Below are 25326 nucleotides of genomic sequence, written 5' to 3'. Positions count from 1 at the left end.
GCTTCTACACATGGATGCTTGGATGAACCATAGCCCCCCTTCAGCACATTCTGCGTTAGTGTCATACATTTCAGACAATACACCTCTTTTACAAACTTTCTGTTCAGTTAAATAAGATGGTAGAGCTTCTAGGAAGGTGCTAATTAGTTTATCTGTTGACCATACTTTGATGTAATATCTGCATGTACCATATTGATACGTATCGAGAATAAATCTTACTTTTTTTTTCTTTCCTTAATGATTACTGAAATTTTCAAGTGATTTTACTTGTGAGATGAAATCTTCTTATGGTTGTTCCCTTTTCATTAGTAGGTATTGCCTCAGGTTTCAATCGTTTGATAGAAGACCTTGAACTCTTTGCCAACAAATATTTGGGAGGAGACCTGGGGATACACATTTCTGTATTCATTTTGTATGTAACTTATCCATCATCTTCAATGTTACTTGGGAAATTACTCATGTTGCCTCACTGGTTATGGCCGATGTTTGATTTCATGGATGTGCATTGAAGTGCCTTCAGTTTTCTTCATGCAGTCACCTAGCACTTATTGATGCTGAACCCTTAGATTAGTTAACTAGTTATAAGTGAAGTACTTTTGATAGCATGTTATTTGATTAGCTAAGAGAAGTTTCATTCAATAAAGTATTATTGTGGTTCTCTTATAAAGGTTGTATATTTCTGTGGTACAGGAAGAGATCCAATTCATGACCAATTCAGAATTGAGTGTGGGCATACTATTAATGGATGATAACGAGGCTATAGAAATTGTTCGAGAATGTTTCTGATGTAAGTTTTGCATTTTTGGGTTGACCCAAACCTCACACAGCTGAACTAAATATACACTTTCACAGCACCTACTTAAGCTAAGAAAGTGAAGGGTAGCAACCTAGAAGTACCCATTGAGTACCTACTTATATCCCTACTGTAGATGCAGCGCGTCGTCGTGTGCCGAGTGACAGCAGCCCCCTCTCAAAATGTAATTTTGAAGGCCTTCGAAATATATGGGCCTATGAGAGGTGCCCGGATCTAGTGCTGCCATCGCCATCCTGGTGGTCTATATTCCGTCATAGTCGCCACACCCGCTTGAAGATTTGGAACTGGAGTCTGCTCGTGATGACTGATGAGACATCCTTGGATGAGGCCTGAGGGGTCATCATGCAGGTATCCCCAAATGCAAAGATTTTTGTCTTCAGTTGAGCCATTGTAGCCGTACAGAACCCAAATGCAAGTTTTACTATAAAGTGACAGGCCATGGTATGCATTTCTGCACACAAAAGACCATTCTGAACACTGTCTCGAACCTTGACAGGCCATATTATCTGTTGTATCGCGCCAATTTTGTCTGGCAAATTCACTCTACTCAAATAACAGTTATTATCACCAGGACCTAACCGAGATTGAATGTAGCACGAGTGACTAATACCTTTATATAAACTGGTTCTTGAAGTAATGTTCCCAGTTGTTCGATTGGTTAGCCAATATTTGAGTTGCATGTCCCCTGTAGCTTGTTCTCGATCATTCATTTGCTTTAACTCACAGGTAAGCTTCCAATTGCTTCAAGAACTTGTGATACTTTTTTGTCATTTGAATGTTCTGAAGAACGGTAAAGAATGATGATAACTTCTGATGTCTGTGGGCAGACAGACCATGCTTATTGCAGTGTATTGCTAGTTAGGATGTATTATGTTCTGGTGCAAATTTTTTATGAGTCATGTTTTCTATCCTCCAAATATATTAGTTGACGAGCAAGAAAATGCCCTTGGTTTGTTGTAGATCAAGCTGTGCTCTTACTTGCATCCTTTCTTGTTTTGTTTTATTTTTCCAGTGAGCTGGTTGCTGAAACCTGCAGCCGCAAGGTGCAACTGGTGAGCTACTTCTGCATCAATTTGCTGCCTGTGTTTTCGGCGAGAAGCGGTGCAAGACAGAGAAGACCAAGCGACAGAAAAAATAAAATAAGACGTAGAGTCTGAGAAACTCTGGTCAAAAGAGAAGGTGTCGTCAGGCCTGCAAAATGTGTTGTCGAACATGTGATCAAGTTGTGAAGAGTGCAAAACGGGAGAATTCCAGGTGAAAGGCTCTGATGAATTGCGTCGTAATCATTGGACTGCTCGCTCACAAATCTGAGGACTTGTCATGCTACCTGTTACGTTGTCGTTATTATGTACTAGTGGAGATCGGTGCGCCTTGCGCGCCGCCCACTTTAGGCAACATACAATAAGGCCAGATCTTGAGCTCTGTGAGAGAAAACATGCAACAAAGCCAGGCCTTGAGCATAATAGAGTGGTATCCATGAAGGGTCTAAGCTTTGTCTGCGATATGAATAGAAATGTTGCTAATGAACTGCTGAATGCGAAGTGAGATTAAAGCAGGAACACTATACGGGGTACCCTTGTGGATTGGCTATGAACCTTCGTATGTTGAGGATGGAGCAAATATGTGAATTAATGTACTGGAGTATATAGAGAAGTTAAGAGGAAACAATGACATTACAAAGAATAAGATAATTAGTTTGTACATCCGAGTTTTATGTATATTACACGAATAGCAGAACATAGAATAAAATGAATGACGGTTTGATAGAGCTATTGGATACTACGGTACAACCAAAAGCCAAAAGCACTACATATAGATATTTGTCATCTACCACAAAACACCACCTATGTACGGATCTTAGGCTAGACAATTTTGCAATATGTATCAACAATAGAGGCTCCCAAATTCTCTGTGCTAGCCTGCGCTGGCATCAGCCCAATCCCTTGATATCGCATGTAAACTCACGTACCTTCAAATGAGCCTGGGTCAAGCACAACATGCAGCTCATTAGCACAAGCATGAGAAACCTGAGCAAATAACTCTCGAGCAGAGGTTCAATGGATGTAACAAAATTCTTTTGAACAACAACTGCCTCTTGGAACAGATTTTCCCAAGTATAACTGCATAAGAGCTTTTTTACTCTTGTGATTTATGCAATCAACGACCAAGACAAGGTAGCCACGCAAGCATTCTTGACATGCCGTTCAAATATGCCAGTACACACACCGTACAAGGCTTTATGGCTGATTCGTGGGGTGGTCGACCAACATTGACCATAAGATGATGGTGGGCACCTAAACCAAAAAAGTTGTAAATTTTACACCCTCCATGAAAGCTCCAAGGAAGCTAGAACAAGCGCTGCACAAAACCAAACAACATCAAAAAGGGAAGCAACGATGAATCGAAGGAACAAAGATAAAGAAGCATACCTATAGAACATAAGATCCTCTGATGGTGAGACAGCTGACAAAGATGAGAGGAGAAAGACATCTTGAATCCATAACGAGATACTAAAATGTAACTGGGCTCTCTGTTCTCAGACTAAGCTCATGGTTATCTATAAGATAGAAATGTAGAAGGTTCTATAGGTTGGGGCAGCTGTCTAGTAAACAGAGCACAATGCGTTCAAACAATTTTAAAACATGGACATATATGTAACGAGTAGATACCTAATAAGAAGTAACTTTAACAATGTAAGACATCATATGAGCATGAAGCAAGCTGTAACTACCTCTAGGAAACCACAATTGGCATATGTAGACCAAAGTTAATTTCGCTGTATTACAGCAGCTTGGAGCCACCTTTTATCCCTCGGCAAGCATCTACTTAATTATATGGTATATAGCATGACTAAAACAGATGCCTCATGCAGATAGGCCGCAAATCTGTAGAGTTCTAAGACTAAAAATAGTTTGTGCACATAATTAGAAACTTAGGACGTCTCAATGATAAAAAAATACATTTGAGGATAGAGAACTTATATTGAACTTGTTCATGCTAAAACAGAAACAGGAAGAATAGTTGGAAAGAGAAAACCATCAATTTTATAGTAGGATGCCTGAAAGATCATGAAATTTATAAATAGATGTGAACTAACCATGTAAATGTCAGATAGCTGTACATTGCAGAAAAGAAGCAAAGTAACAGAAATTACAGATGTCATGTAACCTTAGATGTTTGCCTGCCACCCTATACATTCTTAGTTACCTATACTACCTTTGATTCCCAATTCTTTTTATGTGCCAACACTGTATTTTTCTCAAGTGAGGTAATGAACGTTGTGTTTTTGGGTTCACGTGCACAAGGTTAAAAATTGGGGCCAGTACTTAGTTAAGAACACATGTGGGCATGAGAATTCAGAACTGAAAACAACGATCACTCTGTCTAATAAACTACTAAATATTAGCCATTAATTTAGTATGTGCTACTTAGCTATCTCCCCGTCAGACTTGTTCAGTCAATTTAGCTTCATGATTCCATCTGAAGGAGAATTGTGGTTCTTGAAGGTGCATAAATTTGACGCGTTTAAGCATACTCCTTGTACTCAAATAATATATTATAGCAGATGGATTAACTTTATCTGCCATCTAGATTCGGTGAATTGTGGTTTAGGATAGACCAAATTTTTACATAGTCACATACCACAATAGGTACTGCTCCCAAACTCCTAAGCTCCAAAAATGAGGGACACAATCATCTGTCAAAAATCATGTGATAGTCCACATTTATTTTGTTCAATATAAAATTTATTTGCTTTCAATAATCTAAGCTATGTACTTGCCCTATGCAAAAATTGAGAAATAATGGATCGCACTTATGTAAAAGAGACGACATTCAATAGATAATTATGGTTATTCGCTGCACTAATAATTGAGTTCATATTTACCACTAATATGGCCAAAAGGACAAAGGGGCCTTGCTACAACTCAGCATGATCTCAGATGAAAGAATCTAACCAAAAGAAACAAAAAAAAAAATGGTAGAATCAAATCTCACCTCACACCAAAGCCCCTTTCTGATGCGCCGCGTGCTCCGGTGTCTGGGCTTGGCGCGAGGCGGAGACGGTCTACGCACTTACAGCGACCTCGCGCGCTTATGGCGTTTAATTGGATCGTTCGGTCACACTAGCTAGTTCCTTAACAGAAAGGAATGAGCTCAGCTCAGGCTTTAATCCATCGTTTATTCCTTTATTCGTTTCGTTACAAAGCTTCGGGTATTACAATGAGCGATAGGCTAATTCAGCTAGGCTATCTTAACATGCATGATTGCTCTTCAGTTGTTGTCCGGCGACTTGATGAACGCAGGAGCCGGCAACTCGCTCGGGTCCGGGGACTTGATGAACGCCGGGCCTGCGTAGTAGTACGCCGCCGAGTCCGCGCCATTGTCCTTGGGCCTCGCCTTCTTTTCGCTCCGGTCAGCGGAGGGTGCTCGGCTCGGGGACCTCTTGCACCCGATCCGAGTGGTCTCCCTCGACGGCGAGCGCCCGGCGCGCTCGACCTTGTCCTTTGTCCAGTTCTCGCTCAAGGACGCGCGGCCGGGAATGCTGGACGAGGCGCGGGCGAGGAGCTTGTCTCTCGTCCAGCTCTCGCTTGACGACGCGCGGTCGGGCTTCTTGCTGCCCCAGGTCTGCCGCTCGATCGCGTTCAGTCGTCGCGGGGTCAGGAGCAGCGGCGGAGCAGCCGCTGTGGCGGCCGTGCAGGCGGCGGCCATGGTTGCCGAACCACGCGCACGCAAACGGGAACGAACAACAGGCTATTCGACGGACGGAAACGGAAACAGAAAACGAACGGAAAAACAAACGGAAGAAGACGGAATCGAAATCAAAGAAAGAGAGGAAGAGAGTGCGAACCGTTAAGTCTGCAGTCCGAAGCGCCGACCCCAACCGCCCGAGAGTTTGATGTGACTGCGCCTCGGGCCCGCCTCCTCCCTTTTATTTGCGTATACGGTAGCGTAGAGAGTACGTAGCGGTATATCGGTTCGTAGCTATACGCGTACAAACCGCGTATTTGGGTTTAGCCCTCGTAACGCCCACCCCGACCGCCTTCTTCCCGGCGCCGCCGCTCCCCCCTCGCCGCTCCCGACGCACCCCCATCCAGACCAACACCGCCCCCGCTCCACCGACGCCTCCCCACAGCCCTCCGCCTGCAGCGCCGCCGCCTCAACCCCGTCCACCGCCCGCTGGCCATCCTCGCTGCCGCTGCCACCCACCGCCGGCTCCCGCGCTCCCGCTTCTCCGCCTCCGCCGCGCCTGCTCCATCCCCTCCCAACACCCGCCGGCTAACCCGCAGCTGGCGGCACCCTCGCTGCCTCGCCTCCCGCCGCCAGCGAGGTTTCCATGGCTGGAGGGGAGAGGGAACTCACCGGCAGCGCCTCCCGGCGGGATGAGCAGCTCCGACGGCGGAGTGCTGGTTCACGAGAGATTGGATGAGGGGTTCCGAAGATGCAAGCGACGTCGTGGCTCACGAGAGTCTCTGGTGCTCGGATCCCCGATTCCGGCGAACAGCTGCGGCCGAGGATGACAATCTACGTGGATGCCATGGTCGTGGCGGTCGTACGCGCTTCCCGGGCGAGGTGGTGGTGTTCGCCGGACCCCCTGGTGCTACCTGCTGCTGCCGGCCAGCAAGACATCCCCACGGGCCTAGTCGAGGCGGCCCCTGCACGACCACCTCAAGAAGCTTGAGACGACGATGAACCGGATCAACGCGCCGCTGCACGACGCTGGAGACAACCGTGAGGCTGCGGCTCAGGGACTTGACGCAGGTCATGAGGTAAAGACAAATCAGTGATTTTGAATGCAATAGATAATAACTTCTTGGGATTAAAAGGTCACACCAACTCTGATGCTGCTGCAATACCTGTTGTTCCACAGGACTTTGTCTGACCATCTCAAAAAATGGGGGAAAAGAACTGTCTGATGGTGCAAGGTAAATTAGGGAGAGGTTTGATGAGATTATTTAGGACTTTGATGACCTCAGTTTGTTTGAAACTGCGCCCGGTTGATCCTGATAACCATAGAGTGGGGCATACAAGTTCAGCTGTATTGAGCCGAGCATTGTTGGAAGAGAACTGGGCAGGCACAACACGGTAGAAATGTTCTTGTCAGGAGGCAGAACTAAAGCTAGCCCTATGTCCGTTTCAGCCTTAATCGGAAGGGGGGGGGGGGGAGTTGACAAGACAAAACTAGCACAACTGTCCTCCAATGATTCTGGGGTATCTTTGAGAACAAATTCTTGGGGTCTATGTATCGGTTTGTTTGGATGTTGATAACATGACAGGTAGCATCCATACTTCTTTGATATAGTGGTCTGATATAACAGGATCTGTCGATCTTTAGGGTGCATGAATCATATTGATAGTGTCTTGTAGGGCCAGCAGTACGCGCGGCGTCGCCGTTCCCAGCCGCAGGAGTCGCGCCATGATTCTTCCCGTCATGGCTGAACTGGTCTTGTCAGTAATTAGGATTATTAGAGTTGGTTAGCAGATTGTTAGAGTTGGATTATTTAGATTGATTTGCTGAGATCAGATAAGAGATAGAGGTTAGTGGTTAGTTGGAAGGTTATATTTTATTGTTAGGCTGGAGGCTATATATGTAAGCCATCCGTGAGCAATTGAAAAGGGAAAAAGAAAAAGACTCAGTTCATTCTCCTTCTTTGCTCCTTGCGCCTGGGACGACGTTGCCATCACGGCTCCGTCCAGGCTCAAGCGAGCAGCTCTGCGTGGAGAATAGCAGTCCGCCCAAAGGAACCTCCATGAGTGGAACGACCACCGCCGCCGAGGCTAGAGCCAAGTCCTTGGCCCGGGAAGAGCAGTCGCCGGGCGACCAACTAAATCTGCGCCTACACAAGTTCGATTTTCCCCGCTATGATGGTAAAAGCGATCCACTTCCATGGCTTAATCGTTGTGAGAAATTCTTTAGGATCATGCAAGGTGTGGTATGCTTCATTCCACATGGAAGACAACGCCTAGCAATGGTACTTCTGGCTGGAATGCGACCATGGCACACCATCGTGGCCAGAGTTCGTTGCTCACGTCAATAGTTGCTTCAGGCTGCCCATTGAGGATAACCATCTTGGCGAGCTGACCCAGCTGCGGCGGACCGGCACGGTGGCCGAATACCAGGAACAATTCTTGGCCTTGCTCTGCCGCTGCGAGGACATGACGGAACGATAATAGACACAAATCTTCGTCGCCAGCTTGATGGACCCCTTGCAAACAGACGTCTCACTCCGACGGCCGCAGATGCTGGAAGAAGCGATGAGCCTCACCCGCGCGTTCGAGCGGCGCGCCCAGGTGCAGGCGTCCTCCAAGCCTACAAAGAGTCAGACTTCCACGACACGCGCGTCCTCGGTGTCCAAGGACATGGCCACGGGTGAGTCCGCCTCGAGCGGCGGAACAAGAAAACCTCGTTGCTTCAAGTTCCTCACGCTAGCAGAGATGGCGAACCACCGCACCAAGGGGCTATGCTACAATTGCGTTGAGAAGTTCACCTCTGACCACAAATGCAAGAAGCTATTCCACCTAGTCCTTGATTTTCCTGAGGACGGTGGCAGGTATGAGGAAGACGACGACGAGCTGGAGATTTCACTGCACGCGTTAGCAGGCATCCGTCACAATGAGTCCATTCGACTGTCTGTGACGATTGAGGGCCACCAATTCTATGCTCTCGTTGACTCCGGCTCCACCCATAACTTCATCTCGGAGGAGGTGGCCGCGCTAGCTGGGCTATCCCCATGGCCGCGTCTGGGTCTCAGCGCCGCAGTTGCCAATGGTGACCGTGTTCCGTCACCAGGGGTATGCTGTTGCGTCGACACAAGCATCGGCGAGGAGGACTTTCGTGTCGATCTGTTCATCACCGCCTTGGGCGAACGTGATGTGGTCCTCGGGGTGCAGTGGTTGCGCACCCTAGGGCCGATCCTTTGGGATTTCAACCGGATGACTCTGACGTTCTGGCAATGCGATAACCAAGTCACCTGGACCGGCCTAGAAGGAAGAAGGCCTCACCATTCCCTACGCGCCTGTTCAACCCTTCTCTTGATGGAGGCCCTGCTAGATGAGTTCTAGGACCTCTTCACGGAACCGACCGGATTGCCGCCGCCATGGAACTGTGACCACCGCATCCATCTTATACCTGGCGTGCCTCTAGTGGTTGTGAGGCCCTATCGGTAACCCCCCATATAAAAGGACGAGCTGGAGCGCCAGTGTGCGGCAATGGTGCAGCAAGGTCTCACTAGACCAAGCTCTTCAGCCTACTCGTCTCTGGTGCTCTTGGTGAAGAAGCATGACGGCTCGTGGTTTCTTTGCGTCGACTACCGCGCACTGAACAAGAAGACGATAAAGGACAAGTTCCCCATCCCGGTCGTTGACGAGCTCTTGGACGAGCTCAAGGGCGCAAGGTTCTTCACCAAGCTGGACTTGCGCTCGGGCTACCACCAAGTCCGGATGCATGTGGCCGACATCTCGAAGATGGCGTTCTGCACACATGAGGGCCTATTTGAGTTCCTCATCATGCCGTTCGGCCTCACAAACGCACCAGCGACCTTTCAAGCTCTCATGAACGCAGTCATGCGGCCCTTCCTCAGGCGATTTGTACTGGTGCTCTTCAACGACATCTTAATTTGTACTTGTGCTCTTCAACGACATCTTAATTTACAGCAACTCGTGGGCGGATCATCTTCGCCATGTCCGTGCAGTCCTGCAACTCTTACGCGAACACCAACTCTTCCTCAAGCGATCAAAATGTCACTTTGGGGAAGAAAAGGTGGCCAATCTTGGGCATGTGGTCTCAGCGGCCGGCGTGGCCATGGACGACTCCAAGATCAAGGCAGTGTTGGATTGGCTACGCCCGAGGACGGTGCGCGCATTACGGGGATTCTTGGGGCTTGCGGGTTACTACCGTAAGTTCATCAAGGATTTCAGCTCCATCGCCGCGCCCCTCGCCGACCTGCTTAAGGAGGGATTCATGTGGTCTGAGGCCGCTACGCTCGCCTTCGATCGCCTCAAGACGGCGCTAACTACAACACCAATTCTCCAGCTGCCAGACTTTGAGGCAACCTTCATCGTGGAGTGCGACGGATCGGGCACCGGCTTTGGGGGCGTTCTACATCAAGGCGAAGGAGCTATCGCTTTTTTCAGCAAGGCCATCTCAGCCCGTCATGCCAAACTCGCGGCATATGAGCGTGAACTGATTGGGCTGGTATACGCCGTGCGCCATTGGAGACTGTACTTGTGGGGACAACCCTTCCGGGTCCTGACCGACCACTTCAGCTTGAAATACCTGTTGGACTAGCATCTCTCCACGCTCCCTCAACACCGTTGGGTCAGTAAGTTATTTGGGTATGATTTTCAGGTGGAGTTCAAGCCCGGTCAGCTCAACATTGTGTCAGATGCATGGTCATGTCGCGACTTAGAAGACCACGGCAGCATGATGACCATCTCCAGGCCAAGCTTCGACCTCTTCAACGATGTTCGCCAGGAGACGGCCATGGACCCAACATGGGTGGCCTTAGCAGCACAGGTACAAGCAGGCCCTTGACGGGCTCATCTTGCATAACCAGAAGGTGTATATCATCAACTCGTCACCACTCACCTAGGCCATCGCCACAGCGGCTCACATTTCGGCACATGAGGGCGTCCAGAAGACACTGCATCGGGTTCGCCGGGATTTCTTCTGGACACATGCGGCGTGATGTGGAGGACTTCGTTCGCGCCTATGCAATCTGCCAGCAACACAAGATTCCTACAATGCATCCGGCTAGACTCTTATAGTCCCTGCTTGCCCTGGAGCATATCTGGGAAGACATCGCCATGGACTTCGTTGAGGCGCTTCCAAAGGTCCATGGCAAATCAGTCATCATGACGGAGGTTGACCGCTTCTCCAAATACGTGCATTTTGTGCCCCTCGTGCACCCCTATACGGCGGAGACCGTGGCCCGTGCGTTCTTCACCAACATTGTGCGTCTTCACAGCCTGCCAGCCACGATCGTCTCCGACCGTGATCCAGTCTTCACCAATCGATTCTGGTAGGAGCTCTTCAAGCTCTCCAGAGTTCGTCTCCTCATGAGCACAGCATTCCACCCACAAACCGACGGGCAGTCTGAGGCATTGCAGGACACCCCCTTCCGTGTGGTCTATGGGCGAGATCCTCCCACAGTCCGCTCCTACGATCCAGGATCGGTGAGGGTGCAGGCTATCGACCAGACATAGCTGACCATGACGCCTTCCTCCGTGAAGTTCCTGAACGGTTGTTGCAGGCCCAACAGCATGATAAGCACTACTATGACGATAAGCATCGACCTCTGAAGTTCGAAGCCGGGCAGTGGGTATGGCTGCGACTTCACCACCAGGCTGCTACATCTCTGCCCCATAGACCAGCAAGCAAGCTTTCCACTCAGTTCTATGGACCCTACAAAATCCTTGAGCGGATTGGAACAGTGGCCTATCGACTAGAGCTGCCCCAGGGCGCACATCTCCATCCGGTCTTCCATGTCGGTCTCTTGAAGCCCTTCATTGGCTCTCCACCCGATGCTCCGCCGCAGCTTCCCCTGATACAAGATGGCAGCGTCATCCCTTCGTCGGAGCGGGTTCTACGTTCTCGTCTCTACCACAGTGTGTGGCAGGTCTTGGTGCAATGGGCGGGCCAGCCTTCACTGGAAGCATCATGAGAGGATGTCCAAGAGTTCAGGAAGTGTTATCCTACGTTCTAGCTCGAGGACGAGCTGTTTCCCGAGGGAGGGAGAGATGTCATGTGGGGCCAGCAGTATGCGCGGCGTCGCCGTTCCCGGCCACAGGAGTCACCCCAGGATTCTTCAAGTTGTGGCTGAACTGGTCTCGTCAGTAGTTAGGATTATTAGAGTTGGTTAGCAGATTGTTAGAGTTGGATTATTTAGATTGATTTGCTGAGATCAGATAAGAGATAGAGGTTAGTAGTTAGTTGGAAAGTTAGATTTTATTGTTAGGTCGGAGGCTATATATGTAAGCCATCCGTGAGCAATTGAAAAGGGAAAAAGAAAAAGACTCAGTTCATTCTCCTCTACTCTTTTCGCCTGTGACGACGTTGCCATCACGGCTCCGTCCAGGTTCAAGAGAGCAGCTCTGCGTGCTCCTTCTCATCGATATTTCCTTCGCCCTCGGTCATCTGTTAGCTGGGGTCGTGACAGATAGAAAGAGTGTTCAGCTTGTACTGGACAATATTTGGAATAAGCATCTCAGACTGTTGGCAGTCGTAGTGTTCAGTATTGTTCACTGCAGGTGTTGTATGATCATAGTTACTGCTTGCCATGAGGAAGTGGCAAGACTGTGGAAACAATGCCTGCATATGACCTTACCTCAGTCACCGGGAATGAGCATCTCAGATTGCTGGTTAGTCGCTGGTCAGACAAATAGCATCTGAAGGTTAGGAAAACATCCTCCAAAAAGATCTGTTCAAAATTGGTAGAATGATTTTTTGAGAAGTGCAAAGGCTTACCATTGGCAATTAGGACACCAGGAAAGTAGGAAGTATGTTGCGTTACAAAGCAAATCAGGAAAGATGGTTGGAAGTCCTGGAGAATGAGCTATGGGACTTGGAGAAGTCACACAGTGGAATTATGCTGGCGCTTAAACTGAGCTTGAATCACATGCCTGTGCGCCTGAATGATGTTTCATTGCCCTGTCATTGTTCCCGAAGAATACACACTTCGTAAAGATGAAATTATTTCTCTGTGGAGGTCACTAAATCTTCTTCTATCTGCTTGTGGAAATGGTGAGGGCCATTCTGGAAATCTTTGTCTGGGTGACTTAGATCGAAATCAGTTTTGGATTATAGTGGCAATTTGTACACCATGCATGACCTTACCAAAATCAGTTTTGGACTATAGTGGCAAATTTTGGATTATGACTTGTGCACCCTACAAAGTTCTTAAAAACGATGCATGTAAAGTAAGTGTGACTTTCCCCTTTAATTCAATAATATTGTTATATTGCTTCCAGCAACATGGCTGTTTTTGCTTCCAGCAACGTGGCTGTTTTGGTACTAAACTTCTACATATTTTCACTTCCATGTTTTTGGTTCTTGCAGATATCGGACTGTATATGTCTCCCTTTCCTCTACAATTAGGAGTCCAAACTTACTTTCAGTGCTGTCAACTATGCAAGCATTTAGTAGATGCATTCCATTAGCAACTTGCATGGTACGCCCCTTCACTCTTCAACCGGCATGAATACTAGATTCTGTGTTGAAATGGCCAATGGCTTATTTGCTCAGTATAATTCACTTTTTAATCGTATATTTGCAATCATAGCTCACAAGGTTCTTTGTTTGACCTCTATGATTTGTATGCTAGTTTTCATTTTAATTGTCTGGATATTCTACCAATCTTCCTCCTAAGTTCCTTTTCATGTTAACTTCTTTTATACGGCCATTCATTTCTTGTTCATAAACCTTGGTTTACATTAAGGTCATTTCACTAAAATGAACTCGAAATAATGCAAATAAATTGATGAGGGGCAAGTGTTTCCATCCATATGATTCCACTACATATATGTTTTCCGACTAATTTTTTGTGATCTCACTTGATCAGAATTCAGAAGTTTCTTGTGTCTATTGCCTACTAGCACATATGTATGTTATATGGCTGTACATATTCCATTATTAGCATGTCTGTTGTATTATCACATTGGGTCATGAATTCTCTCTCGTTTTTTATATTGGTACAAAAGTGAAATGAATAGCACTGGAACCGTTTCAATGTACTTGTTTTATAATGCCTGTGACTGTTTCATTCTTTTTAATTTATCAAGGGATGTGTTTTGTGCTCCATCAGAAAAAAGGTTGCGCATATTGAAGCACAATATATAAAATAGTACAGGGGTAAAACCTACCAGATATAAGATACCAAATAATAAATCCGTATCCTAGGAAATTAGTTACTAATGTTTGAGTTAGATATTCCTGTTTGTTTTGCAACCAAAGGTTGCCAAGTTGTGCCAAACATTCATGCCTATCTTGCCTAAGTTGTGGCGAACAAAAACGCCACCACAACTTAAGCGTGACTAAGGGAATGTTGCCACAATTCTAGTGTCCATGACATGTGGGATCCAGTTAGAAAAAAGTTTGGCACGACTAAACTTTGGCTAGAACCAAGCACTTGCCTAAGGATGCCTAAGAAACTGTGGCATCCTGCCAAAGTTCTAACGGAAGTTGCATAAAGTGAATAACTATGTATGCTATTTCTTATCAAGCAGAACATTAGCAGTCAATAGAAAACCAAAGAAATTTTAGTACAAGTTGATTCTTTTCACATGTAATCAATAGCAGTACATAACCATACACATATACAGCCATGCAATCAAGTAACACTAGAGCCCTAAAAAAAAATGTCAAGTAACACTCGAGAATTAGATTCCAGTAACTCACATCCTGCTTAGTGTTTCCACCTGTAGGCAATTCATTACATAGAACATCGCCCTAGTGCATACTTCCATCGCCCTAGTGCATACTTCAAGATTCGTCAGCTAAAAGTCGCAAGAACTTGAAAGATTGTGCTTGCTCAGCAGCACAGGTGATGTCCACTACAGGCCTACAGCCTTCGCTCCAATTGCCAGGGTTGCTCATCGCATAGCCCAGTGGGCAAGAGCATGCAGGCGCAGGCAAGTAGTGGCAGATCCCATTTGGACCGCACAAACCATGAATATTGCAAGGCTGAGACACTGCAACCCAGGAAACCAACCATCTCCCATCTGAGCTGTTCAAGTTGTAGAGTCGGAGATTACCATCAGGATCCAGAGTAAGCCTTTGTTTGATCCCAAGACCTTCATCAGAAGTAACAAGTGCTTGCTGGTTGGCGAAATCACTCGAAAAAAATTTGCCGGTATCATCTACACCCCCAAGCCTTGTACTGTTATTCCGATTTCTGTTATTCTGATACTCTCCTATGTCAGGCTCTAGCTAATATATTTCATGAACCTCAGCATCGTTATATATAAGCGACAGTATAGATGAATCTGTGAAATGAAATATGTAGTGACCTGGGGCATGCAACCCAGTTCTGGAGACCAGCTTTGTAGTTGCAGTGATGCGCTGGGTGGGAAGCATAGTGTGTGTGGGTGAATCAAAGCTCGCCACACAAGCATGCCACTGGAATTCTTCATGACAAGGTTTCCAGTGTCCAGGAGCTGAGCGTACTGCACGCCGGCCGAGTTCCCTTCTGCTGACGCTCGGTCAGATTGCAGCCGGGCCTCAGGAACCGAGCTGACCAAATGCACAGCACCGAACAAGCCAGAGCTCTCTGATGATGTTTGGTACTTCGGCTGGCTTCCTCCTGTCACAGTCACGGGCCCAGGAAGCAGGCAATTTTTCCTTACGTGGCGATCGCTAGCAGGAACCGGCAGTCCACGCCACGCTCTTCGGAGTCGATGAAGGTGAGCAGCTAGCGTGCAGCAGGAACCGGCAGTCCACGCCACGCTCTTCGGAGTCGATGAAGGTGAGCAGCTAGCGTGCAGCAGCGACAGAGCACGCGGTAGCAGAGGCAGCAACACGTGGATGCAAGCAGGCAGCGGCGGACGGTAGCATGCGGACGCAAGCGGACAGCACAGCAGCTAGAGCGGACGGCAGCGCGCTACGCGCGATCGGCCTATAGGCCTAATGCGGCGGCGAAAAAATAGATCAATTGGAATAATTGTCTAGGGAAACAAATTCGGCTGTAGCTAAGCCGAACAAATCACGAAATCGCTAAAAAGTGTGTTAGACATGAAAACGTGTCACGCCAACTATTGAGTTAATCTCTTGCTATCCTCTTCCCAAAAACGAAGGGAACCTTTTGTTTTACTATAGAAATCACATCTCTATCTCTAATTTTCAACCAAACACATATATTCTATTTTTCATTACCTATCATATCCCTAGTCTAATCATTATAGGCCTTCAATTACCGGCAGCCAAAAAAAAAATCCGGCGCTGCAGCCCGACCAATCACTCGAAAGCCCGACCACGACATCCACAGCTAGCCCTCGACCACGGTATCCGACCACGGCCCTCCATCGCTCGACCACAGCATCCACAGTGCACGACCACGACATCCAACCACGATTTCTATCCCAGGGGCTAGAGTAACATCAGGTCAGCCTGCCTTGGTTGTACGCAGCCTTGAACCACGTAATCACCGTCGCTCGCCTGCATGCGCTTTGCCTCGCAATGCGTCGGTTGCCGCCATCTATATGCGTGCAGAAGCCTGAAACAAAAATCAGCGCATGTAGTCAGTCCATCGCTGCCGTCTTTTCTGAGTGTTGTGCCTTTCCCCTCTCTTGGCACATGAGTGCATGCATGTACATGCCCTGACTTGCACTTGCTGAAGCACACCTGATTAACTGAAGCAGTTGATTTCTCGCAATCGACAGCGTGAGAGAGGGCGCCGACGGCAACTCCGTGGAGGCAAATGGGGACAAAGCTGACAATGTTGAGTGCGACAAGGCTGCTGGCGGGGCCTCTCCCCGGCCGAGGGAGGTGTGAGGCCTGAAGGTTGTGCAGCCTTGACGGAGCCATGGGTGGAGATCGAGGTCGCTTGTAGTGGCGAGCCAGATGGCCCTCCTACCGGCACCTCAAGCAATGTGACGGGTTCCGGCAAACAGCTGCAACGTGGTCTGTAGAAAGGCAATTGAATCATCTCTCGACCAGATCAACTAGAACCGGTTTGGAAGGCGGCGGCTGCAGGCGCATAGCGCGATTCCGATCTCTTTTCTTCTTGATGACCTGCTACCACCCGTAGGCATCCGCGACCAAGCGACCTGGGGCCAATCCGCGGGGTAGCGGGGCCTATCCACCGGACAGCGGGGGCTAGTGACACTGTGGTGGGGTCGAGCGGGCCAAAAGACATAGTTGCTCAGCCCGATAAGCGGCGTCTAGGATTCCAACCGAAGGAGACTGGTGTCCACGCTGGACCTACGGAGATGTGTTGCCCTTGGCAGCCACGCGGTAGGATGGCAACCTAGACGATGACAGTCCGCCGGAGTTTGAAGTTGACAGACGAGGGGCTGAAAAGCATCCATTCAAGCAAGTCTATCCCAGATAGCGACAGCCTGGCCAACCCGGGACTAAACGGGACAGCAAGAGGGTTTAGGGTGGACGGTGTGGCTAGAGTGGTCGACGCCGGGGAGGGGGATCGAGGAGCGGTCATGGTGGCCGCTGGCGGGGTGGGGTGCGAGGGCGGAGAGAGGGAGGTTGGACCCATGCAAAAAATACAGCTTTGCTTAAGTGAGATTCTCAGCCATCATCTTAGACCATTCCGTATCTAGATAATCCTTAAATTTACCATATCATTTCTCTGGATATCCCTAAGTGGGTTTCAAGTGTATTGCTAAGCTTCACCGAGTTTCTTGTGTAGGGGTAATCTAGATATCCTAAGTGATTAACAATTCATGATGATTGATTATGCTTCTGTTATTACCAATCAACCCAAGGGCTCTGAGTAATAATATGAGGCAAAGCTCATCCTGGAGCAGAAAAGTGAGGTGCCGTGTGTGCTATTTAGAGAGGGTGAATGCTTCTACACATTGATGCTTGGATGAACCATGGTCCCCCTTCAGCACATTCTGCGTTAGTGTCATACATTTCAGACAATACACCTCTTTTACAAACTTTATGTTCAGTTAAATAAGATGGTAGAGCTTCTAGGAAGGTGCTAATTAGTTTATCTGTTGACCATATTTTGATGTAATATCTGCATGTACCATATTGATATGTATCGAGAATAAATTTTGCTTTTTTTTCTTTCCTTAATGATTACTGAAATTTTCAAGTGATTTCACTTGTCAGATGAAATCTTCTTATTGTTGTTCCCTTTTTATTAGTAGGTATTGCCTCAGGTTTCAATCGTTTGATAGAAGACCTTGAACTCTTTGCCAACAAATATTTGGGAGGAGACCTGGGGATACACATTTCTGTATTCATTTTGTATGTAACTTATCTATCATCTTTGATGTTACTTGGGAAATTACTCATGTTGCCTCACTGGTTATGGCCGATGTTTGATTTCATGGATGTGCATCGAAGTGCCTTCAGTTTTCTTCATGCTGTCGCCTAGCACTTATTGATGCTGAACCCTTAGATTAGTTAACTAGTTATAAGTACTTTTGATAGCATGTTATTTGATTAGCTAAGAGAAGTTTCATTCAATAAAGAATTATCGTGGTTCTCTTATAAAGGTTATATATTTCTGTGGTACGGGAAGAGATCCAATTCATGACCAATTCAGAATTGAGTGTGAGCATGCTATTAATGGATGATAACGAGGCTATAGAAATTGTTCTTGAGAATGTTTCTGATGTAAGTTTTCCATTTTGAAGGTCTTCCAAATATACGGGCCTATGAGAGGTGTCTGGATCTTAGTGCTGCCACCGCCATCCTGGTGGTCTTTATTCCGTCATAGTCGCCGCGCCCGCTTGAAGATTCGGAACTGGAGTCTGCTCGTGATAACTGATGAGACATCCTTGGATGAGGGATCACCATGCAGGTATCCCCAAATGCAAAGATTTTTGTCTTCAGTTGAGCCATTGCAGCCGTACAGAACCCAAATGCAAGTTCTACTATGAAGTGAGATGGTATGCATTTCTGCGCACAAAAGACCATTCTGAACACTTTCTCAAACCTTGACAAGCCATATTATCTGTTGTATCGCGCCAAATATTTCTGGCAAATTCACTCTACTCAAATAACAGTTATTATCACCAGGACCCAACCAAGATTGAAAATGTAGCACGAGTGACTAATACCTGTATATAAACTGGTTCTTGAAGTAATGTTCCCGGTTGTTCGATTGGTTAGCCAATATTTGAGTTGCATGTCTAGCTTGTTCTCGATCATTCATTTGCTTAACTCACAGGTAAGCTTCCAATTGCTTCGAGAACTTGTGATACTTTTTGTCATTTGAATGTTCTGAAGAACGGTAAAGAATGATGACAACTTCTGATGTCTGAGGGCAGACTGACCATGCTTATTGCAGTGTATTGCTAGTTAGGATGTATTATGTTCTGGTGCAAATTTTTGATGGGTCATCTTTTCTATCCTCCAAATATATTAGTTGACGAGCAAGAAAATGCCCTTAGTTTGTTGTAGATCAAACTGTGCTCTTACTTGCATCCTTTCTTGTTTTGTTTTATTTTTCCAGTGAGCTGGTTGCTGAAACCTGCAGCCGCAAGGTGCAACTGGTGAGCTACTTCTGCATCAATTTGCTGCCTGTGTTTTCGGCGAGAAGCGGTGCAAGACAGAGAAGACCAAGCGACAGAAAATATAAAATAAGACGTAGAGTCTGAGAAACTCTGGTCAAAAGAGAAGGTGTCGACAGGCCTGCAAAATGTGTTGTCGAACATGTCATCGAGTTGTGAAGAGTGCAAAATGGGAGAATTCCAGGTGAAAGGCTCTGATGAATTGCATCGTATCACTGGACTGCTCGCTCACAAATCTCAGGACTTGTCATGCTACCTGTTACGTTGTCGTTATTATGTTACTAGTGGAGATCGGCACGCCTTGCGCGCCGCCCACGATAGGCAACATACAATAAGGCCAGATCTTGAGCTCTGTGAGAGAAAACATGCTACAAAGCCAGGCCTTGAGCATAGAGTGGTATCCATGAAGGGTCTAAGCTCTGTCTGCGATATGAATAGAAATGTTGCTAATAAACTGCTGAATGCGAAGTGAGATTAAAGCAGGAACACTATATGGGGCACCCTTGTGGATTGGCTATGAACCTTCGTATGTTGAGGATGGAGCAAATATGTGAATTAATGTACTGGAGTATATAGAGAAGTTAAGAGGAAACAATGACATTACAAAGAATAAGATAATTAATAGTCTGTACATCCGAGTTTTATGTATATTACACGAATAGCAGAACATGGGATAAAACGAATGACGGTTTGATAGAGCTATTGGATACTACGGTACAACCAAAAGCCAAAGGCACTACATATAGATATTTGTCATCTACCACAAAAACACCACCTATGTACAGATCTTAGGCTAGACAATTTTGCAATATGTATCAACAATAGAGGCTCCCAAATTCTCTGTGCTAGCCTGCGCTGGCATCAGCCCAATCCCTTGATATCGCATGTAAACTCACGTACCTTCAAATGAGCCTGGGTCAAGCACAACATGCAGCTCATTAGCACAAGCATGAGAAACCTGAGCAAATAACTCTCGAGCAGAGGTTCAACGGATGTAACAAAATTCTTTTGAACAACAACTGCCTCTTGGAACAGATTTTCCCAAGTATAACTGCATAAGAGCTTTTTTACTCTTGTGATTTATGCAATCAACGACCAAGACAAGGTAGCCACGCAAGCATTCTTGACATGCCGTTCAGATATGCCAGTACACACACCGTACAAGGCTTTATGGCTGATTCGTGGGGTGGTCGACCAACATTGACCATAAGATGATAGTGGGCACCTAAACCAAAAAAGTGGTAAATTTTACACCCTCCATGAAAGCTCCAAGGAAGCTAGAACAAGCGCTGCACAAAACCAAACAACATAAAAAAGGGAAGCAATGATGAATCGAAGGAACAAAGATAAAGAAGCATACCTATAGAACATAAGATCCTCTGATGGTGAGATAGCTGACAAAGATGAGAGGAGAAAAACATCTTGAATCCATAACGAGATACTAAAATGTAACTGGGCTCTCTGTTCTCAGACTAAGCTCATGGTTATCTATAAGATAGAAATGTAGAAGGTTCTATAGGTTGGGGGCAGCTGTCTAGTAAACAGAGCACAATGCGTTCAAACAATTTTAAAACATGGACATATATGTAACGAGTAGATACCTATAAGAAGTAACTTTAACAATGTAAGACATCATATGAGCATGAAGCAAGCTGTAACTACCTCTAGGAAACCACAATTGGCATATGTAGACCAAAGTTAATTTCCCTGTATTACAGCAGCTTGGAGCCACCTTTTATCCCTTGGCAAGCATCTACTTAATTATATGATATATAGCATGATAAAACAAATGCCTCATGCAGATAGGTCGCAAATCTGCAGAGTTCTAAGACTAAAAATAGTCTGCGCACATAATTAGAAACTTAGGACGTCTCAATCATAAAAAATACATTTGAGGATAGAGAACTTATATCGAACTTGTTCATGCTAAAACAGAAACAGGAAGAATAGTTGGAAAGAGAAAACCCTCGTGCATCTCCTCCTTAGACAGAGTGATCGTTGTTTTCAGTTCTGAATTCTCATGCCCACATGTGTCCTTATCTAAGTACTGGCCCCAATTTTTAACCTTGTGCACGTGAACCCAAAAACACAACGTTCATTACCTCACTTGAGAAAAATACAGTGTTGGCACATAAAAAGAATCGGGAATCAAAGGTAGTATAGGTAACTAAGAATGTATAAGGTGGCAGGCAAACATCTAAGGTTACATGACATCTGTAATTTCTGTTACTTTACTTCTTTTCTGCAATGTACAGCTATCTGACATTTACATGGTTAGTTCACATCTATTTATAAATTTCATGATCTTTCAGGCATCCTACTATAAAATTGATGGTTTTTTCGAAGTTAGTCTCTCCCATACTCCTCGTACTCAATAGTGGTTTAACATTCAAGGACATATGGTAAGATCCACATGTTGCAAACAATACCTCACACAAGGCTTCTAGGCTCACATGCTTAAACGCGTCAAATTTACGCACCTTCAAGAACCACAATTCTCCTTCAAATGGAATCATGAAGCTAAATTGACTGAACAAGTCTGGCGGGGAGATAGCTAAGTAGCACATACTAAATTAATGGCTAATATTTAGTAGTTTATTATCCATTAATCTGTATGATCCTTAACTTGTACGACAAACAACTAAGAAGAATGAGCAGTAACGGCTTACCTTTGTAATCTCATTAGATCTTTGGTGGTTGTCCCAAAATAGTGTGCAGGAATGATTACTTGCATTCCTGTGCAAAATACACAATAAAAAACTGTTTTCAAATTTAATTCAGCAACCCAAACAGAACGTAGTTTGTACTCTTTAGAAAGACAATGTCTAGTCACGAGAACCAATGGGTTTGATAGTTTTAATGCGAACATATGAGTTTTCAATAGCAGATAAACAAAGAAAAACACATCTATAATAATTGCTTCTCACTATGGGCGGGTGTAAATTAACTCCCAGAACAAATAATATATTATAGCAGATGGATTAACTTTATCTGCCATCTAGATTCGGTGAATTATGGTTTAGGATAGACCAAATTTTTATATAGTCACATACCACAATAGGTACTGCTCCCAAACTCCTAAGCTCCAAAAATGAGGGACACAATCATCTGTCAAAAATCATGTGATAGTCCACATTTATTTTGTTCAATATAAAATTTATTTGCTTTCAATAATCTAAGCTATGTACTTGCCCTATGCAAAAATTGAGAAATAATGGATTGCACTTATGTAAAAGAAACGACATTCAATAGATAATTATGGTTATTCGCTGCACTAATAATTGAGTTCATATTTACTACGAATATGGCCAAAAGGACAAAGGGGTCTTGCTACAACTCAGCATGATCTCAGATGAAAGAATCTAACCAAAAGAAACAAAAAAAATGGTAGAACCAAATCTCACCTCACACCAAAGCCAAACCAATTCCTCCAACAAAAGAAACACTTACATTGCTTTCGTGCATTAAGGACATTAAAGCCATCCATATTGAATTGATGCATGTACTCTGGAGGAGGTCAAGACATAATGCATTGAGGATACCTGCAGCAGCCATAACAACTATGATGAGCGCATTCTCCAGAAACTGAGCAAATCTTTGTGCAAAGAAACAAATAGGTACACATCTCTACACAAATATTGATCTTGACATTTGTTCTGGAAGTTTAGCATTTCTTTCAAAAAAAATAGTTGCAAACCAAGCATTGGCTCTACATAAAGCAAAAAACCTTGGCACAGCCAAAAATCTTAATTGTCAGACAAAACTGGTAGCTACAATCTTCATCACATCACATAGTTTAGAAACAATTATGAGAACTCAATACTATCTTTAGCATTGCTAAAAATGAGCAAAATGCCCATTCCTGAATAAACAAATGAGGCTTCAGGAAATAACATTCACCAAACTTGACCATGGTCTACATATAAAAAAGATATTATCATGTAACAAAAACAATTCCTCTAAGATGCCAGACGAGATAGTTACTTGATTACATGGGCTCCATGAAGCCCTGTACCTCCTTGATAACGTACAAACATCACTATGCTATGAAGCAAAAAGTGGATGAAACAACCGACGGGAATGAACAAAGAAGTTCCTCACAGGCATGAAGAGGATCATTGACCAGTTTTAGCTAGCAGCAAGCTTAGATGTCCCAAGCAAAATGCATATTACTGAGGGTATATCTCTGGTTCCATGTGAAAAAAAAAAAAACCTTGTAAGCTCCTTCTACAGCTCAAAATCCAAATAATATCTAACAACCAGATGATGTTGGTACAATAACATGGCACAAATGAACTCAAGATGATATGAAGGACAATATTGGTACAATAAGATGACACACAAAAAAAATCTGGTTTCACACCATATCGGTTAACTGGCCTTTTTTATTGGCCTTTCTGGTCTTGTCTTAACCAAGGACCAACCCAAATCAGGATGAATTCAAATAAATATAGACCACAAATTTTCTAATTCCCTACACTCCTATTCTTATCAGAAATGAATGACTTCATTATGTAAAGCTACTGAATTTGTGCACAATGACAAGACACTGCAACAATCCAAAGGGGGGCAATCTTATAATCTTTTGACACAAAACTGCTAGGTAGTTCCTATAGTGCATTTTTCATTAAAAATCAAGGGTTATATATGTGCAGGAGGAAACCAAAACAACAAGAAAGGGAAAAAGTTGGCAAGCCTGGGTTATAAGAGCTGATCTAGCCATTAACATATACTATGCTTGAGCTCTGCCAGCACCCTGCATAGGTGAGAACTTGGTATTTGAACTCAAGGTCCAAAGATGAAATGATGGGAATCTTATAATCCTATTGCAAATAGTTAAGTATAAGATTAAAATAATTCGATCAACATCTTTTTGCCAGATTTCAACTGAGCATAACCAAACTATAAACCCATGATAAATCAAATCCATTTCAATTTACTAACCTAATCTGGGAAGGAACCACATATGATAATCTTAAATATGCCATATCAGATTTGTGTTTCCATTGCCTAGGATATAAATTGGAGATAAGCAAAGCTGACAGAGACAACAATATACATGCTAGAAAAATACTCAACATGGAACCATGCTTGATCTTTTATCTAATTGGTGAATAAGACCAACAATGATGCAAATAATTGAGTATAAGAAATTACTGGATGTTTTGAGCACATTCCAAAGATGGAAAAACACCATAGCTAACATCCTAGCAAAAGGAGACATGCCAACTATTAGCGAAATTTTTAATATGCCAACTTAGGAAAATACTAAAAGTTTGCTGCATCTAAGTAATATTTAGCACCTCTAGGCATTTATCTTAAAACAAATAGGTTCCAGGGAGAGTGCTACAACATGTAACTATTGCCGTTATTCTACTGATAATGAACCAAAATCTGCACCAAGCATGTCGCTAGGCAAGCATCTACTCTAACCATAATACTGAAGGTAAGGAAGTTTATTAAAAAAATCAAGACATGAATATTTAATCTAACTGATGAATTAAGAAAAGAGAGAATGAGCATCGTGGGCTCACCAAGATGACGAGGATGGTGCAGAGGCTGCTGCCTTGGCTTGCACACACGAGCAAGCCCCGCACTGAGTTTCTGGGCACCTCGCGTAGGCACGATGCACTCTCGCAGTACTCATCTGAAGCATCCGGCGCGGTGGCTCCCTGCAGATGCGGAGGAGTGGATGTCGCCGATGAAGATACAGAGAACCCCACGGAGGGTCTCATCACTAGGAGAGACAGATGCTGACGCCGGAGGCCTCCCGCTGGCTTACTCTCCGGTGACCGCGGCCTCGTCCGATCCGTCCATACCATTGAGGAGGAGGTGAGGGGGACAACGTGGGGAGCACTAAATACATATCCCAAAATCCATATGAAAAATAATAAGAAAGAGATCCACTCACCGCCACCAAAACAAAAGGCACAACACGTACCTGCGCTGCGTCCAAAGAACATATCAAAGAAGGCCAAAGAAAACTAAGAAAGGCAAGAAAAAGAGGCTCTACCGCAGGCACACGTGACACCAATTGAAGGAATGGGGATAAGAACCGAAAAGTGAAGGCAAGGAGGCTCACCTAGCAGCAGTAGCAGCAGCACGCGATCGAAGCAAGGAGGCACTACCGTGACCCGAATCTCGTGGAGAGGAGGCGGCGGTGCAGGACGGCCAGCCGGATCTTTGGGAGGGGAGGCGACGAGGTGGGGAGGGGCGCGGCGGTGTGGTAAGGGAGAGGGACTGAGGGAGATATGGAAGGGGACGATGCAAACGAGAGAGGAGGAGGAGAGCACAACGACGATATTTTCTTGCCTTCT

The 25326-nt window shown here is 45.3% G+C and overlaps 2 protein-coding genes across 31 annotated transcripts in view; one reads left to right on the top strand and one right to left on the bottom strand.

Moving 5' to 3' along the window:
* Positions 1-19726, top strand: part of LOC133912708 (uncharacterized) — a 27959-nt gene extending 8233 nt beyond the window's left edge. Inside the window, exons 4-7 of one of the 4 annotated variants that reach the window (XM_062355582.1) lie at positions 6684-6738; positions 12870-12981; positions 18131-18297; positions 18952-19726. In XM_062355582.1, coding sequence (XP_062211566.1) covers positions 6684-6738; positions 12870-12981; positions 18131-18297; positions 18952-19096 — 479 coding nt within the window. In that variant the 3' untranslated portion in view covers positions 19097-19726. Of the gene's footprint in view, positions 1-6683; positions 6967-12869; positions 15212-15273; positions 15871-18130; positions 18298-18951 lie in introns of those variants that run through there. The other 3 variants (XR_009908875.1, XR_009908873.1, XR_009908874.1) reach the window with 3 other exon arrangements.
* LOC133912707 (uncharacterized) lies at positions 2498-25326 on the bottom strand. 27 transcript variants are annotated; one of them, XR_009908865.1, is made up of 8 exons: positions 25092-25326; positions 24544-24950; positions 24167-24216; positions 22414-23195; positions 22063-22117; positions 21679-21745; positions 3244-3277; positions 2498-3172 (listed from the first exon to the last, which is right to left on the bottom strand). XR_009908865.1 is itself a non-coding variant. In XM_062355577.1 (5 exons), exons 1-5 carry the CDS (start codon positions 24970-24972, stop codon positions 3132-3134), a joined length of 621 nt encoding a protein of 206 aa, XP_062211561.1. In that variant the 5' UTR covers positions 24973-25326; the 3' UTR covers positions 2498-3131. The 27 variants fall into 27 exon arrangements, 7 of the variants coding, with proteins under 7 accessions (XP_062211561.1, XP_062211564.1, XP_062211563.1 ...); XR_009908863.1 differs by lacking the exons at positions 2498-3172; positions 3244-3277 and adding exons at positions 19928-20298; positions 20370-20403; XR_009908861.1 differs by having other exon boundaries at positions 2498-3277.

This window comes from Phragmites australis, chromosome 3 (genome assembly GCF_958298935.1).
Source record: "Phragmites australis chromosome 3, lpPhrAust1.1, whole genome shotgun sequence".
Classification (NCBI taxonomy): Eukaryota; Viridiplantae; Streptophyta; class Magnoliopsida; order Poales; family Poaceae; genus Phragmites; species Phragmites australis.
The sequence above is the reverse complement of the archived record's forward strand: the minus strand, read 5'-3'. Positions and strand labels throughout refer to the sequence as shown.